Raw genomic sequence first — 17836 nt, forward strand, 5'->3', positions numbered from 1 at the left:
TGCAGCCATTGGAAGGGGTCTCCCTTATCCTCCCCTCCTCTTCGGGCCTCCCCGCACAAGCATGGCTGCTGAAAAGGGGCACACACCTTTTGTTTTTCTCTTTTTGTAGACGCTACATTAAGAGAAACTAGTCAAAGGTAAGGAGTTTTACCAACTGGGACCTCCTCATGGACCATGGAAACATGGCGTCTCTGGGCTGACACCGGCCTTTTTGCTGACTTTCGTCAGCAAAGTTATGCTTGAGGGTTTCCTATGCAGACGACCGGATGGCTGAGCAGACCGCCTGACTAAGGGCATAGGAACACACTGAGGTCACTAAGCTTGTGACTTGCAAATGTCAGAGGACTCAACCTCAGACGGCCACAGCACCCACGGAAGTGGGTGAGCAGTGCCATGGTGGAGACTGTGGTGACTTGAGACCACACATCGCTCTGACAGGCGGCGGCCAGGGCTCAGTTCTGTCCAATTATTCCCACGGGGGAACCCAGGCCCAGGGCTGCAAGTCTTCTGTTTTTTTCCAAGCGCATCAGAAAGCTCAGAAATTTAAATAAAAGATCCCATTTTTAAAAACGTTGACAAGGATTTCGACTAAATAAAATTCTGTGCATGTGAAACAAAGCTCATCTTCCGGCCGCATCAGCCAAAGGCCCTCCAGTTTGTAATCGCCGTACCACAGTCTATGTAAAAGCAGACATGTTAACAAGGAACTTTGCATATATTAACTCAGTTTAATCATATCAATTCTTAAACAAAAAATTTCCTCCAAGAGACAAGAGTTCACAGTAACTGCAAAGCTTACTCACAAGTTTTAAAAATACCGGTCATGCTTAGCATTCAAAGAAGAGATTGTAGAATCACTGTAAAAACGTTTACCAGGGATATCAGCTTCCGACTTTAAAAATTACAAATATTGAAGCATTTTGGTATCAGACACAGTTGTTTGGACATCGTCTGTTCCTTGGGTGAGTTTCTGGGAGTTTGGAAAATTGTTCCTCTATAGTTGGATACAGCGCCTAGTCTAAACGAAACATTGTCAAATGTAGAAAACAAGCTTGCAAGCTACGCATACAAAGAAAAGCCCTCTAAGGACAAGCTCTCCACGCGTGGAATATGCACCGTGAATCCTGGAAGACTAGAAGTGATACATACACGGGGCCTGACGCTCCAGGCCCAGAGTGTACATTTACCTACACATTAATGACAAACTCTGGGTTCGTGTAGGAGAAGCCAGCGAATTCGTTTTGGTCCAAGTTCATGATGAAGAGTTTGTCAGTAGGCGTGAGTTCCACAGGTTGTCTGGTGAACTCTTTGTCGAAGTTGCAGGTGTCCCGCTCGTCTCTCTGCCAAATGGAAAGCAGACACGTTAACACAGCAGAAGCAGAAGGACACACGGCCGAGACACGCCAGGCCCGGGAGGCTGAGGACCCGTCACGGGCAGAGGCAGAAAGAGCCCCGTGCTGCCAGCATTTAGCAGCTGCATTGCGCATGCTACCCCTAGCTGTCCTTTCATGTCGTCAGTTGGCTTCAGGAGAGAACACTAGGTGGACATTTGCTAAGACAGGAAATGAGACACTGACTTGCTTTGAGGCCATAAAGCCGGCTGTGCGCTCTCTTTTCCTTGGCTCTGAGATGAACTGAGTTGGAAACTCCTTCTTACCGCTTGTAATGCCACAGAGTTAGTCACTGGGAAAAGTGCCCAATAGCGACTCTTGTGGCTAGGGTCCTGTCCTGTTCCTTCAAAGGGAGCATAGATCCCCCAAAAGCAGAGGGTATGTGGGGGAATCAGTTCAGTGCTTAGTGAAAGGGGCCGGCCACTGTCCAGCCCACATTCCCTTCTGCGATCCAGGCTTTCAAGGCCCAGAAATCCAGCCACACCCTGGAATGTGGGTCCTTGTCAGCCAGAGGGTCTCTCCAAGGATGTTTATAGCACGTGTCTAGTCAACAAACTGTAAGAAACAAAACCCAAAGCTTAAAGTAAGGTCTGGAAGGGCAGCCTTCAAACAAAGAAGCAAAAATTCTATTCTCCTAGTTAGTCGTTGTGGGGTGGGGGGCGGGGCAGGCTTTAATCCCAGTTTACACAGTTTTGGGTGAGTTTTACCAGGGGACGTCTGAGTGTGAGCTAATACAAGCTCTCACGATGCCCTCACCTCTTCAGGGTCTTTGTCAATCATCTCGTCCCATCCTCACCACCCACTGGGCGGCAGCTATGGCTACAGTCCTTACCCCCCATGATCTGACATGAGAACACGGGGGCACAGAAAGGTGAAGTGACTCGCCCAAGGTCGCACAGCAGGTTCGTGGTTTTTACCTGACCACCCCGCTCCTAATTACGCCTCATCTCAGCCCCTCCGACGAGGGGGACAGCCTGATGGCTGATTCGCTACAGGACAACCAAGGACAGCAGCTGGGTTTCATGGGTACCGGACAGCAGACGCCAGAGGTGGGTCCGATTGTAAAGAAAGGAGAATCGGTGAGGCCTGGCTAACTTGCTAGAATTTGGCCACAGCCCTCCAGGCTGTAGGTTTAGCCCCCAGTGGGCACTGACAGATGAGGGTTTCTCATCGCTGGGCTCACTGCCCTTTGCTCCAAGCCTCACAGAAATTCCTTCCTTTTGGCTGTTCCCCGGAGACAGGTAAAATGTCCTCCCGGAGTTCCCCACTTATTCTGGTGGTGCACGCATAGAGGTGGTGAGACACCAGGAGCACCTCAGAAAGTGCAGCCAGACTAGAGCGAGCAGACGGAGCTGCTTCCTGGAGGGCAGGCCGCCTCCTGCCAGGCCCCCCACCCCCCCCATTCCAGTGGTCTCGTCCCGTGTGCGGTCAGCTCGTCCTGCGGCCCCGGGCACTGAAGGTGTTACTGCTTGTGCTCAGGGAAAAGCTCAAACGCCACCTCTCCCTTTCACAGTGTCTGCGCACACCTGGCTGGACCCCACGAGCCATCCCTGGCACCCTTTTAATGGTCTTCCTCACTCATGCTGTTATCAGACGCTGGCTTATTTACTGCCTGTCGCCAGGAAGGAAGGTCCTTGTCTGTTTCTTCACTATTATAGTTCTGGTGCCACGTGCCGTGCTTGGCACGCAGCGGGCTGTCTGCCATTATTTGCTGAATGAATGAAGACTTGCCTAAGGATGAGCCTCTTTACTTTCCCCACTTCGAGCTTCTCCCGAGCCGGATGCCTCACTTGGGAGCAAAACAATGAAAGTTGCTCCCGTTGATCCAAAGGGTCTCTCACGTTTGGAGCCCCAGGAGGGACTGACTGCGCTGGGCCCCTTCGAGGTCTGAGAGCTCCAGAGCTGTGTGTGGGTCCCCCATACTTGGGGATGGAAGGCAGGTGGCAGCCCCCTTTCAGGTGCCCCTGGTAACACTGACTCCACAAGGCCTGCCCTGCCTCTGGGCACCCAGCAGTTTCCTTTCCCAGCAGCTGCCATGTCCAAGGCCCTTCTCCATCTGTTGTGCTGGGCATGATGTGGCTTTGAACACCCACATGGTCCAATTAGAACTTGCCACTGTGGAGTCTGTCCTGTGGGGAGATCCCTGCAGTAATTACCCGAATTTTATCCTGGAAATCGGGAGAGCGTGGGCCTCTCTGTCGGGACAATTCCTTTCTGAGTTGAAAGCATCTGAAGCCCCATGAGAACAGTCTCACTCAGCCAAAGAGGGTTTGAATTCCACTGGCCTCATATTCATGCCCCAAGGTCACTGTGACTTTGGCCCATCCTCTTAGAAGAGGAACGGCTTAGTGAGACGTCTAAGAAGGGACAAGAGGGACTCTTGGATCCTGGCAGACAACCCACCATGGATTTTTGGGATGTTCTCAGTTTCTTTTTTAGGAAATCTCCCCTAATGTAAGTTCTTTTGGAAAATCTCAGGCTGTCTGATCTAGAAGCACCAGGACGCCTCAAGCCGGGGGCATCAGGCAGGGTCTCCCCAAGGGCCAGGGAGGGTAACGCCTGTGGGAATCTGAGTGATAAACGCCAAAAGGCAGGACTCAGGACAAGCAGTGTCCTCTCTGCATACGGGTACCTGTCTCTGCTCAGCCCGTGGTGACTCTGAGACCTGTCCAAGCATGGAGACCTGGCCTCTGGCCCTTCTAGGAGGAAACCCACCCCAGCTCCTTCCCCACCCATCGCACTATAGGATTTCCCCAGGAATCTGGGTTAAGAAAGCGCTGCTGCCCCTTCTCCTTCAGCTCACACTGTGGTCTGAAGACAGAAAGCAGAGCCCCGAAGACTTTTGAGGACTTTTTCTTTCTTGTAAGAAGCCTTCCCTGACTAAGCTGGACACTAGTTATCGAGAGGTCACATCCTGCTTTGAGTTACTGGTTGGATGACTGCCCTTCTGGATTGCGTCCTTACAGTTCCCCGCTGTGCTCTGGCCCCCAACACAGAGCCTGGCACACATTGGTGCTCAGTAAACGCTGCCGGGTGAATGAATGGCACGGGAAAGACATGCATGACGGCAAAAATCAATTAAACTCTCTCTTCCTGGATACACTTGCAGAGTTTTCCCCAGAGACTAGATGTGTTGAAAGCTGTGTCTTGGTCCCCTCTGCACTTGAAATGTTGATGGGAAAGGAACCTGCAGGGATCCTGACCCACGACCCCCTCCCTGAGGCTCCCCTGCCCACCCTCAGTGAGGTGTGGCAGGGGCTGCAGCTTTGGCTTGTGGTCGTATCTCTGCAAACCATTCAACTTTTGGAAAACGATGGCAACATTTTGGAAAATATAGAGTACAGTGTATATATACAGTATATTCTTTATCTATCTATCTATCTATCTATCTATCTATCTATCTATCCATCCATCCATCATCTATCATCTATTTATCTTACATTGATCTCTAAAGTTGTCTCAAATCATGTGTCAGCGGCCCAGCGTTCCTCCATGCTGTTTACCTTCCTGACAGCATATCCAAGGAAAGGCCTGGTCACCCAACAGCCAGACGAAGGCCCTCAAATAGCTCGCCTGCTGGTGGGCACGGCTCAGAGACGCCAGGTATAGAGCAGAGAGGGTCCTGTGCTTTGCTTCCCAGCTGGCTGACCTTGGGCAAGTCACTTCCTCTCTCCAGATCCCAGTTTCCCTGACGATTAACTGAGGGGGTTCTGGCCCGATTTCTTTCCCTCTCTAGACCCCTAAGCTTGTCAGTGAGGACTTCAGGTTTGCTTCACCCGAAGTCTAGACCGTTACCATGAGACCAGCCGCGGGGTGATGGTGGTGGTGGTGGTGGTGGTGGTGGTGGTGGTGTCCCAAAGCCTGCAGCGAGGAGAAGCAAGCAGGCAGAAAGGAATGGACGGCAGGGCCCTTTGCCTGAGTGGAAATCCAAACCATGGATTCCTTCAAGACGAGAAGTCTTACTTGAAGGACATTTGTCAGGTTCGTAAAGTTCTCTTAGCGGCCCTGGAGCTTCTGAAAATTACTCAACTCTGATAAGAATTCTCTTTAGGGCTGCCTAAGAATAGCAGGAGGCCAGAATGGGGGCCCCTCGCTGTCTTCACCTGGTCAGACAGAAATGGGGTTTCCCCCACCCCAGGGGTTTCCTTGGGCTTCTGGGGTTCACAGAGCTGCTTGCTAAAAAGACCACTGAGTCCAAGCTGGGAGGAGCAGCGGTTTTGATAAGAAAAGCAAGAGTCCTGGCTGTTCCTAGCTGACCCCCAAACCTGACTCCAGTGGGAACGTGGGCTTTCGGCTCTGAGATCGTGGGGGCCCCTGGTCGGCTCACCCCACCCCATTACCGGTCCCAGGCTCCCTGAATGGTCCACAGCCTCAGCCTCTCTGACTAGTGGAACATGGGGCTATGATTAAGCTCTGAGTTTAGTTCTTTCTGTCCCAAAGCCTCGGGAGGCCCCCCCTTGCAGTTTGGGTCCACACTTTTCAAAGAGCTGTTTTCCTGGAAATAGCACTTCTTCTTCTTCTGTTTTTTTTTTTTTAATTGCATCTCGACGCTAGAAGAAAAATGGCACATAACAGATATCCAGATACAAATGAACATTTCCACAAACATCTTGTAAAACAACATCAAAGCGAAGAATACAAGTGTGTATGTTTCAGGAATTGGCGTCATACCCAGAGCCCTTCATCCGCCTTCCAAGGGCAGCAACATCCCGGCCTAGGCCATTGCCTCAGACGTGAGTCTGCTACAGGCTTGAGAACCACTTTCTTTGTAAGTCAAAGTAAGTCATTGCGGTTAATATTATAACATTGGACACATATTTCAAAGCATGTGTAACAAAGTAATTTTTTTTTTTTTTTGCATTTGAACAACAGAAATAAAACCCCAAAGCAAATAAAGTTTGAAATGTAATGTAAGACCCCAGTCCTTTGGGACCTTGCTAGAGTGACCATGTATCTTCAGGAAGGAATGCCAAATGCTCTTCCCAGGTAGTTTGGGGATGGAGGTGACTGGGGCCCTACAGGATCAGAAGCCACGGCACTGAGGGCGGACCCACGCTGGTTGCCTTTTGGCCTCTGGCGGTGCTTTCAGATCGAAGCGGAATTTTTAAAAGGGTGTAGATAATCTCCTTAACTTTGAGTCAAGAAAAACAACAAACAAAATTTTATTGTTTTGCCTGTTCTTTTCAGAGCTCGTGGCGCTTCCAAGTCAGGCAGGATGGAGGCATTTCCACTAAGGCAGAGCAACTGTGTGTATCTGGACACCAGCCAAGCTCCAGGCCCGGAAGCAGAAGCACACCACTCACATCCGATGACCCGCCCTCACGGGTGGGAAGCATCTAGATTGGAAGGCTGGCACTGGAGAACGTGTGAAAATGGCAATGCAGGAAAAAAGGGAAAGGAAGCAGGCATTCTATGTCCCCACTGGTTCTCCTCAGCTGACGTGCTGGGGAAAATCAATGGTGAGAGGGCTTTGATGATGTGTGTTTTCCACACGCCATCTGCCTGATGCCGTCTCAGAGTGATGCTTCAAACTACCTGAGGACATTTGGATTCTGAAACATGGCCACTCTAGTGTCATCAGCAAATAAAAAATCATGGATGCAACTTTGGAATGAAAAAAAAAAAATGTCACCGCAGCAGCCGTTGAGCTTGAATGACAGAAATGAAGGACGGAGATCTACACAGCTACTTAGCTCTTGAGTTCAGGTTTTAGGAATTCAGAGTTAACAAAGGAAAATCCTTCGAATTCTGATTGGTCAAGGTTCCTGATGACTTCCTGGTCGGGAGGGGTTAGGACGGGCGGGTGGCGGGTGAAAAATCGGTCGAAGTTTTCAGCATTTCGTCCACACTATGAGAGGGGAAGAAAAGAACTTGTGGTGGGTGGAAACAAAACCAAACAGAACAGAACAGAACCAAACAAAATCGGGTGTGTATTTACTTCTCCAGCCCTTCTCTTGTACTGCCTCGGAGAGGCTGTTCCAATGACCAGAAAGGAAAGCAACATAAAGTGCAGAATTCTCATGATGCTGGGCTCCTGACCTTCAGTTTCTGTAGCTCATGAACTGCCCCTGGTGTCCTTCTGGGCAGTCAGGAGCTGTATGGCAAAGGCATGAGATGGTGGGGCTGGTGGCACGTGGCATGTTCCCCTTCCCCCTCCTCCCCGCTCCCCCAGGAGTTAGCCAAGCTTGTCTGTTGAAAGACATGGAATTAGGTACCTGAGATGTTTCATGTAGCACAAGATACAAAGGAACGACCCACATATACTTGACCTGGGAGGTCGCAATATTTAGCAGCAGACCCCTCAAAGAAAGCCGTCCGCTGGCTCTCGGTCAGTAACAGCTGACATTTCCCCGCTTCGTGGATACACGAGTTTACAAACTGCAGCCAGTGGAGACAGATCTCAGGACCTGGGCTCGGTGCCTGCAATGCCTGCACACCCACAAGGCCCTGGTTCGCTGGATAAGTCCCTCACCCTTAATTACAAGGTGCTAGGAGGTAAGCAGCCATTGTCGCTCCAAAGGGGAAGGGTGTGGGGTGAAATACAAAGCCCAGCGCGACGGGACCGTCAGGCTCCCGAGGGAAATGCCGCCATTTCTCACCCCCCTTCTACGTGAAAAGGCAGTTACAACACAGGTGTGTGTGTGCACGTGTGTACACATGAGGCACACATACATGCACACACTAGTTCTCACCCAGCGAGGAGGGATGAGTTGGCGACCCTCATGTGCTTTCACGGCCCCCAGCAAAGCCCGTTGGGACTGTTTCAGACACAGTGTGTGCGGGAGGGAAGCACACACCGTGACACACACAGCAGCCCCGAGGACAGCTGGCGCCGTCACACGTCTGCTGTTGGCCAGGCACCCGGAACCCTCTTCACGGGCGGCATCGATGACGCCATGAAGTGGGTTTCGTTATCAGCCTGTGGGACAGGTGGGGAAACCGAGGCCAGGGAGACCGTGCGATTGGTTCCAGGTCACACAGCGAACGAGCAGCAGACCTGCCAGAGGAGCCCGGGCGGCGAGACATCAGAGCCCAGGCTCCTGGCTCCACTTCACGAGCAGCCGTGACAGGCTGGTGGCTGGCGGACCAGTGGAGGGGGCAGGATGGCGGGGGAGGGGGACAGGACAAGGCCTCTGAGTCACGGGGCAAAGCAAGTGGGTGAATTCAGAAGGACGACTGTTTCCGGTGGGTGTCATGACCGGGAGGGCCCCGTGAGCTCCGAGGAGGTGACCGGACAGCGTCAGACGTTTGGATTGCGGAGCTCAGGGGACAGGTCTTGAAGAAGACAGTACGGACTGAATGTGGAGGGTGCAAGAGAGATAGTAACGCCAGGAATGAAAACCACCGAGTACTTTCCAGGCAACTGACATTTGCGAAGTGGCTCCCACACCACCTGTGAGGCAGGCAGCTGGGCCCCGCTTGCCAGCGACAAGGAGAAAAGTGACCCAGGACTTGGAGAGGAACCGAGAGAGACCATCGGACAAGCCGGGGACTGAGAGGAACCGGAGAAGGGTCCTGTAACAGCAGCAGTACCTCGGCGAGGCCAGGCGGGAGAGGCACAGCAAGTGGGCCGTGCCATTTGGCAACAGCGAGGGGACAGATGAGCACACGGTGGGGGCTCCCAACTGCAGCTCCTGGAGCCGGGAGGTAAGCACTACAGGCCCCTCTGTCAAGCCCTGTGGTCACGGCAGGGGGTCTGCAGGGGACTGGCTCTCAGGGAGCCCCCACCGCTCTGGGCAGAAGGAAGCAATGCAGTTAGCCCGAGATGTGGGTTCGAATCCAGACATCGCCACCCACCAGCTGTGTGACCGACTCTAGGTGAGATTTTTAACGTCTCTATTGTGAATTGGGGACAATTCTCGTTCCTCCCGTGGGGTTGTGATGAGAATAACCTGAAACGAACAGTGCGCCCCCAGGACAGGGCTTAGCACCCAGTGGGTGGCTGCTCACCACCTCCGAGCTGTAAGCCAGCGTTACTCCGTTATCGGTTCCTTGTTTCTACTCTCCACATCCCTCCAGACAGCATATGTTTCCTACGACGGGGTGTTTTCAGGATGTTTAAGTTGTAAACACTGAGGAAACAGTCTTGCATCTTTAACAGGCTCATGTTAGACTTAGAGAATTATATTTGTTATTCCAAGCTACACTGTTTCGGCTGTTTTGATAGCCTGGCTGCAGGTCTCAGGAAATGAGAAGTGATGCCCTCCCCCCTCCACCCCCCTCGGCGACACTCTGCTGCTGGCCGGTGGGGGACACACCCAGGAAAAAACAGACGCTCAGGGTCAAGGCGGTGTGCTCAGGACTAGTGACCAGATTCTTTCATTACTTATTCAGTTTCTCAGTCAACAAATATTTATTGAGTCTCTACTGTGTGCCAGGCCCTGTGCTAAGAGTGAATTCTACAAAACCGATACCTCATGGGACCTACATTCTCCTTGGGAAGAGAGGTAACAAACACATAAAAATATAACTGTGAATGTGAGTATGTATTTAATGCTGGGCAGAGATAAGCGCTACTGAGAAAAATGAAGCCAGGTCAGGACAAAGAGGGACAACAGCGCCACTTCCAACAAGGCGGTCAGCTCTGGGGAGACGACCTGTCCACAGGCCCTCAGTGGTGAGGGAGGGACCCTTGGATCGTCCGCAGGAAACGCGGTCTAGGCAGAAGGAACTGCCAGTGCAAAGGCCCTGAGACAGAACTTCATCCGGCAGAGTCACCAAAGCACAGTGAGGGCAGGGAAGCCAGAGCAGTGACCAAGGGACAGGCTCAGACAGGGCACCAGGAGCCAGATGGTGGCCTCACTGGCCGCGCGAGGACAGAGGGTTTTCCCATCAGCTTGAGGAGAAGCTCTGGAGCGTCTGAGAGCCGCGGGGCACGCTCTGAGGTGGGAGCCGGGCACGGAACATAGGAGCCGGGGGCAAGGGTGGGGACAGGGTGGCACTTAGGGAGCTGCTGCAGTAACCCCGCCAGCGATGACGGCCTGGAGAAAGGTGGCAGTGGGGGACCCGAAAGCTACATTTGGAATTTGGGCTTCACAGGATCTGCGGATGGATCAGATGTGGGGGGAGGGATGAAAAGGAGGGGGCCTGGTTGGTGACCCCCAGACCTTTGGCTGAGCTCCTGGTGAGTGGGGCACGCGAGGGGGAGACGGAGCATGGGTTTCATTTGCGATACGTCTGAGAGCCCAGTGGAGATGTCACACCGATGGAGCGGGAGTCCCCAGGCTGACATGGGGACTGAAGAGAAGTGGGAGCCAGACTGGTGGCAGAGGCCCTGGGGCAGGCAGGAGCCAGCTGCCATCCTCCCCAGGAGAGATGGGGGATTGGGCTGTGGGGAAGGGGTGCAGAGGCCAGGCAGTTAGGAAAACGCAAGGGGTGCCCGGGTGAGATGGCACGGCCCAAAGAAGACCCTGCGGGTTTTCTCTTTGGCCTTGAGACCCAAGCCAGCCAGCCAGCATAGGAAGCATGGGAGCTGAGACACAGAGAGTCTTCAGGGGCCATTTTTCTTTAAAAACCATCCATTTCCCAGCCACAGCAGAAAGCTGTTGCTGTGCCGGGGCTCCCCAGAGGCGGTGATGGGAAACAGAAAAACAGCTTCTGGCAGCTCGGCAGCCTCCTCTGCCATCCCTCCCCCACGGCCTCGGAGAACAATGAGACCTGTGAGCGAGAGAGCAGAGAGGAGGTGCAGGAAGGGGCTCAGCGAGGGGCAGAGACAGACGGAGCATGATTTCCCTAATACGCAGCTTAGGGCTGGCTGACCACAGCCTCCCGAAGCACTTCTGTGTTTTCAAAGGGCCCTGTCGCTGCCCATTAGCTTCAGGAACGTTCCCTAGATGGAGACGTCAGCCCCATGGGGGCGGGGAGGGCACAGCCCCCATCAGCTCTGGGGAGTGGGCAGCTCAGTGGGTGGCATCAAACTCCAAATGCAGAGCGGACCTGCTTGTCCGGCTGTCCTGGAAGGCTGTCCTGGGCAGGACGTCGGCCCTCGCTGAGCTGCTGAAAGAAAACCCACCCCTCTCCCTGTCATCAGGCTGGGACTCCTGGAACAGAGAAGGGGGCCCAAACCACCCAGGTTCTTTGAATCAGATGGCACGTCCTCCATGGTTGGAGAGGGGGTCAGGACGGTGAGTTGTTCTTCCGTTGTGCCCCTGAATGGAAGAACCTAGGCAGGTGGAAACGCTGATCTGTGAGCTGTGACCTGTGAGCTGGGTTTTCGTTGTCTCCGCTTCTTTCTAATTTTTCTTTCATTGCGTTAATCACAGCTCCGAGTCCAGCTGTCAAACGTGGAGCTGGCTCCGACACAGCAGCCTGCAGGAGCTTTCAGAGACGCCAGCCTGAATTCGTCCCTCTCCTGCTCTGATTGATGACGATGGCCAGTCCCCAAATCCCACGCCCTGGTCAGCGGCTGACAAGGCTTCGCAGGACTTGCCTCTGGTGGCCTGGTCATCAGTCCCTTCAGAGGCCGCCTCCTCCAGCCCAAGTCCCCCCATCCCTACAGGCCCTGCAGCTGTAAGGAACGCCCAGGGCCTGGCACACGCTTGCATACACGCCCTCCACGCCCAGCCGGGGCCACAGGCTCCTCTCTGCCAGCGACACCTGCCTCCCAGCCCCCCCTCACCTGGCTGACTCCTCCACAGCCTCTCTGTCTCAGCAGATGTCACTTCCTCCAGGAGGCTTTTCCTGGACCATCCCCACCCCCCGCCCCCCCATACACCTGTGTTTATCCCATCAAGACACAGAACGTTCATCAAAGAATTGTTAGCGGGGCAGAAAAAGTTTGAACTCCGCTATCAACCAAGAGGGAAAAAGAGCTAAATAAATAATGATGCATCTATTTCATGTATCGCTATGCAAAACCCCTTTAAACATTAAAAGAAGATGCAGAAGAATATGAAATGACACAGCTCCGTATCATTGCCAACGGTGGACGCTCTGCTCTCATCCTATAAATTATGTACACAAATGTGCACGTAACATCTGTGTGCCGACGACACGTGCTTGTAGACACTGGGGACAGTGACAGATTATTTCATTTCCTCCTGGACCTTCTCTGCTTGATTGTGCTTTAAAAATTTAAATAAAATAAGGTGGGTTTTTGTGTTTTTTTTGTTGTTTGTACTAAGCAAAACAAGCCATTTTAAACGAGGAAGCTATTGCAGTAGAAAGAGGGAAAATAGAGATACAGAGCATGGGACGCTCAGCGCAGCTGTGAAGGTCTGCCTGATGCTGTTAAACGTCCTTCATCTCAGTTAGAAATGCTCAGGTCTCCCAAGTGGCTGCCCTCGTGTGTATTTCAGCACCAGGGGAGGGTGACAAAGGTGACTGTTTAGCAGGTCTGGCCCCTTCGGCCCAGCAACATGCTGGGTACTGGAAATGCGATGACACAGAGGGATCCCTGTCCTGCCATCACGGAGCTTACGGTCTAGCAGACGGGCCAGGCACAGGCGACAAGTGCTGCCCCAGAGCTCAGAGGCGAGGATGCTAAGAAGGGCAGGGAGACTTCCTGGAGGAGGTGACATCTGAGCTGAGTGGGAGCAGAAGGAAGGGCAGTGCTTCTTTGAAGGAGGGAAGGGAAGCGCTCAGGGAAGAAACAAGCAAAGAGAGGGCGGGATGGGCGAGGTGCTGGAGAACAGGATAAAGGCCTGTCCCATGCTGTTCCTGGCCCAACCGGGTTTGATCAAGTGGCTGAGGTCCTCAGGGGAGCTAAGCTCCCTGCCCGGCTGCCATGGAGACACCAGGGCACCCTGGGGAACTGAGACCAGAGCTCACAGGACAGGTAAAGCCAAGTAAAAAGACAAGGGAGTTTCTCTTTTTCGAATGTGCAAATTTGGTGACATTCGGGGTCTTTTTGATGCTTCGGGGGCAGGAGGGACCCACCCGGGGGAGGCATCTGATCATTTCCAAAAGCTGTCGGTGGCCCAGGCTTTGCTGCCCAGCAGAGTGAGACACTACTCAGGACAATCGGCCTCTGGCAGAAGGACGAAACCCCTGGTCTACGAATAGCGAAGGTGCCTTAGCGTCGGGGTATTGGGTCCCTCGTCTGTTTAGCAGGAAGTCCGCAAGGCAGGGGCCTTTGGTGCTTGGTAGCATGTTTCACTTTATGTTCAAAATGCTTTCGCTTAAAAAGAACATGTTTTGTTTTCCCTCCAGAGCTCAGTCTAAATGCCACTTCCTGAGCGAAGCTGTTGCCATCACCTCTATGCAGAGCTCATTCCATTAGGGCATCCTGTCCATTTCTTTCATCGGAAATAAAACACCCCGGCACCCCAGGCCTACACCCACACGCTCATTTCCTCACGCACCTGCTGTCTGTCTGGACTGTGAGCTCCATGAGAGCTGCAGCCCCGTCCGGCCACGGACCACTGCGTTCCCAGGACCGAGCACGGCCTTCGGCACACAGTAGGTACTCAATATTCGTCGAATGGACGAATACCAGCGTGTGTCACGCGCTGACCACCGGCCAGATACTGCACAGGTGCTTTGCAAGCATCACCTCACTCAGTCACCCCCCAGTCCTAGGAAAGCTGCTGCACCAGGAGAACAGGGTCAGGAAGCGCAGTACGTGACTGTGCGATAACCCCGACCTGACAGCCAATCCCGACCCTTCCACGACGCTCCCGCCTTTATCGCCAAAACAAACACACAAGTGGCAAGAAAGCGCCAAGAGAAATAAACAGCACACCCCTTTGTAACTGCAACACCCCGCTGTCTTTCGGACGGTGACATTTTGGTTTGCACCCAGGATGGCTCAGTGAATAGATGGATGGGTGTGTTTTACTCTTTAAACCAAGGTGGACTCATGATTCCTCTGCCTGCTTTTGAAAACCCAGTCGAAACACAGGGTAACCATTTTCCCATGTCAACCAAGTTTTATATTTTTCTGATCTATTCCTCACGATTCATCTGGAGCCCATGTGGCTGGTTTCAAATCAACGAGCTCACACAGAGGAAGGATCCTTGAATTTGCCTGTGTTTCCACAGCTGTGATTCTCACAGGTCTGACAGTTAGGCAGGAAAAGGATTCTCCGCACCTAATGTAATTTGGTTTGGTCAGGGTCATACAGGGTAGAGGAGACGAGCCAAGATGCAAAGTCTGGCTTTCCATGATGTCCCACTGCCTCGGGAACTATCCTTGACAGGGTGGCGTGGATTTTAAAGTTAAGCTGAGCTGGGTACCGACTGTAGCACCAGCAGCCCCCAGCCATACGTGTAGCTAAGCTCCCTACGCCATTTCCTGTCACGGCCAACGGACTTACCTTGTGCTGTGCGGTGAGGGGGACGCGATAAAACGCACAGAAAATAATGGACGTGGTAGCTGGTAGCTACCCCTGTCCAGTGAGTTAGACTGATGGGTGCGGCTGAGCTCTGGGGACAGAGGGGAACTGCAGGCTCGGTGACACCCCAATCTACCCTAGGCTATGACCGCTGTCGTTACAGGCACACAAAACGAAACCTTTCCCACCAAGGTGGTGCGACAGTGAGGGAGCCGGAAGGTGAAGCCAGCCCCTGGGTCTCCCCGTTACAGGAAGAGAGGAAAAGACACGTGTCCAGGGGCAAAAGGGACACATTTCCACTCCCGCCCAAGCCTCACTCTTTGGAAAGACATTTCAAGCAGAATCACATACCGCCTGTGAGTTGCTGTTTTTCATACCCTGGTTGGGAGCATTGTATGGTTGTTTTAAGAAACTGCACTTGTAAATATACAAGGAATACGCTTTTTTCTGTCCCTTTCTAGGTCATGGACGTGTCTCCACCCTCCAAATTCCACTGACATCAGAAGTCGCCATGGAGTGGGTCTTCCCACCAGGAGCGGCTGTGGAGGTGAAAGGAACATCCGCGAGCGCAATGCCACCAAAACAAGGGACAAAAGGGGCTGCGAAAGGAGGGAAGGAGTCTGCACTTCTCCTGCAGATACGTGCACGTGTCCAAGAACCCAGGAAGCTATTTAACGAATGAAGCCGATTTCGGCGTGCTGATAAAAACAACGTGAGACGGAAGGGAGAGAGCAAAGCACAGAAATGAAAGCACGCTCCCAGCACGGGATGTGCTGTGGCCGTTTCTGTGCTCGGACACATCTCTGAAGGTCGCACCAGAACGTGAGCTCAGTGCGTCAGTCCAGGCAGAACCAAGGAGCCAAGCCAGGGGGTCAGGGGGCCTTCACGTCACTGCACAGCTTCTGCTGCCGCTTAAATATTTCACTTTTTCAGATGTTTGTTTTTCAGGAGGGAAGATAAAAGCACCCAACGATATGGGAAGGTCAAGAAAGATAAGACACATCCAGGAGAGGAAGCTAGTTTTGGTCACAGCTGACTCAGGGAGGGAAACTGCAGTGGCGCGTGGGGCGGAAGGCCGATGGCAGTGACCTGAGGACAGACTGGATACGGGTTGTAATGAAGTGGGGGTAGCAAACACCGGCGACTCTTTCAGAAGCGTGTGCACGAGAATCTGGGGCAGCAGCTCAGGAGTGGGAGGAGGGACCCCACGTCTGAGGGCAGGGATTTTTAAGAAGACAAAGACGTCATGCTTCCGTGTTGAGGTGGAGAGACAGGAAGCGTCAGAGGGGACATCTGCTGGTGTGGCCGCTCAGCGGGCCCTGCCTCTTTTTCTGGCACCCCTCCTCCTCTCTCAAGGCATCTGGTTTAGACGGGGGACAGCCAGTCCTTTGGCCGGTGACCCAGGCCTGGCCAGTCAGCACGTCTCATGCCCCTGGCATTTGATGGCTTTCGAGATGCCCACACGGGCCCAGCTCATCCAGCAAGACTGCGATCCAGGCTGCTGGGAATTTTAAGAAAAAGAAGCTCTTTTTGGCAGAAGCTGCTAAGATAAGTAAGTCTGGAGTAGCCACGTGCCCTAGAAAGCCTTCTGAGAATGAAGAATGAAACCCACACAGAGGAAGGCAAGCCCAAGGGGAAAGAGAACACGGGCTCCTTTGGACATTATTGGGACCCTGGATCCAGCCGTAACCGAACACCCCAAAAAACTCTGTTGCTGTTTAAATGCCAGTTGGAATCAGGTTCCCATCTGTAACCATACGAGCTTTGGTTAATATAGAGGGGGGCTGAAGGCAGAGTGGACAGAGGACATACGCAGAGGGAAGGGGGAAACAGGGGTTCAGAGCAGGAGGGGAGGGGGGACACACAGAAGGGAGACCAAGGAGGCCCCGATGACACAAGGTGCAGGGAGGGTGCAGGAAGCTGGGACCACCCACCCACCCACGCACCCAGGGGTACCCACTGGCCTTAATTTCCCTGCCAGCTGGGACTGGACCTGCGATGGGACAGCCTGCTTTTGTGGGGACACAGAGGGGCCAAGTGACTCGCCTGTCTTTACTCAGCTGCTGAACTGCAAGGCTGGTGTCTGCGTCCTGGGTCCATTTGACCCTCGATTCGCATTCTTTCTGCGTGACTCAGTCTCCCTGAGCTCGTCTCTTCAAGTCCCCTGCCTCCCCCTTTGGCCAACAGCTTTCTGGGGCATTGTGACAAGAATTACACCCTGGACAGGGTTGGACGGCAGAATCCTTCATGGACATTCACTCCACAGAGAACATCCCCCAGGAAAGTATCTAAACTCAGGACTGGACTCAGAGAAGTTCAAACCCCACGCACGAGACGAGAGGAGAAGCATTGTAGAGGCCAAGAGGAAGGGCTTTGCAGGTAAAGAAATAGGACTTTCAATTGCATGGGCACTCGGACTTCCCAGCTGTGTGACCTCGGGCAGGTTACTTAACCTGGCTGAGCCCGTTTCCTCAGGTGAACAGAGGAGGCCACAGCAGCACCGGTTTCATGGGGTTGTTGTGAGGGCCCTGAAAGAGAGAGTGACCAGTCCCAGGAGACTTGGCGGAGAATGAGCAGAACTCATGGCAACTGGCGGAACGCCAACGTGACTCTGAGTCCTCACGACCCCAGAGGTTACACACTGACAATCCACGGCCACCGATGACGCGTGGATGTATTTTTATTTGGTCTGAATTGCGTTTACGAATTTGTGGCCAATATAACAAAAACTAGTGAGAGTTGACATAAAAATCCTGATGAGGGTGGGGCAGGGCAGAGCTGGCTCGCGGAAGGCACTTCTGAGCCTGGAGCGGGCGGGCACCTGAGTCCCCTGGAGGCCCCCCTCTGAACTCTGATGTCCCCAGGAGATGCTGACCCAGCTGGTCAGGGGACCACATGTCAGAAACCACTGCCCTACAACGAAAGCATGAACCCCAAATGTCACTCACTGGGTTCAGTGCCGGTGGGGCCGGGAGCGTTTGCATGTTTCCGCTGGCTGAGTGAGGCGCAGTGGGGTCCATGTTTGGAGACATCACCAATAGCTGCACAAAACCCACATGAGCTGTGCCCACCTCCAAGCTCCCAGTTTCCAGAACAGACAACCTGGTCTTCTCTCCTAGGCTGTCGTCGGACCTTTTGCCAAATGGTTCAACAAACGTAATGATGCCACGT

At 53.3% G+C, this 17836-nt stretch overlaps 1 protein-coding gene across 2 annotated transcripts in view; it reads right to left on the reverse strand.

The window, feature by feature from the left end:
• Positions 1-708: 708 nt before the first annotated feature.
• The window catches only part of PRKCB (protein kinase C beta), a 214530-nt gene continuing 197402 nt past the window's right edge, over positions 709-17836 (reverse strand). The window contains exon 17 of one of the 2 annotated variants that reach the window (XM_074322927.1): positions 709-1340. In XM_074322927.1, coding sequence (XP_074179028.1) covers positions 1188-1340 — 153 coding nt within the window. In that variant the 3' untranslated portion in view covers positions 709-1187. Of the gene's footprint in view, positions 1341-5969; positions 7240-17836 lie in introns of those variants that run through there. The other variant, XM_074322926.1, reaches the window with a different exon arrangement.

The sequence above is a fragment of the Rhinolophus sinicus genome, linkage group LG18, assembly GCF_036562045.2.
Source record: "Rhinolophus sinicus isolate RSC01 linkage group LG18, ASM3656204v1, whole genome shotgun sequence".
Lineage (NCBI taxonomy): Eukaryota > Metazoa > Chordata > Mammalia > Chiroptera > Rhinolophidae > Rhinolophus > Rhinolophus sinicus.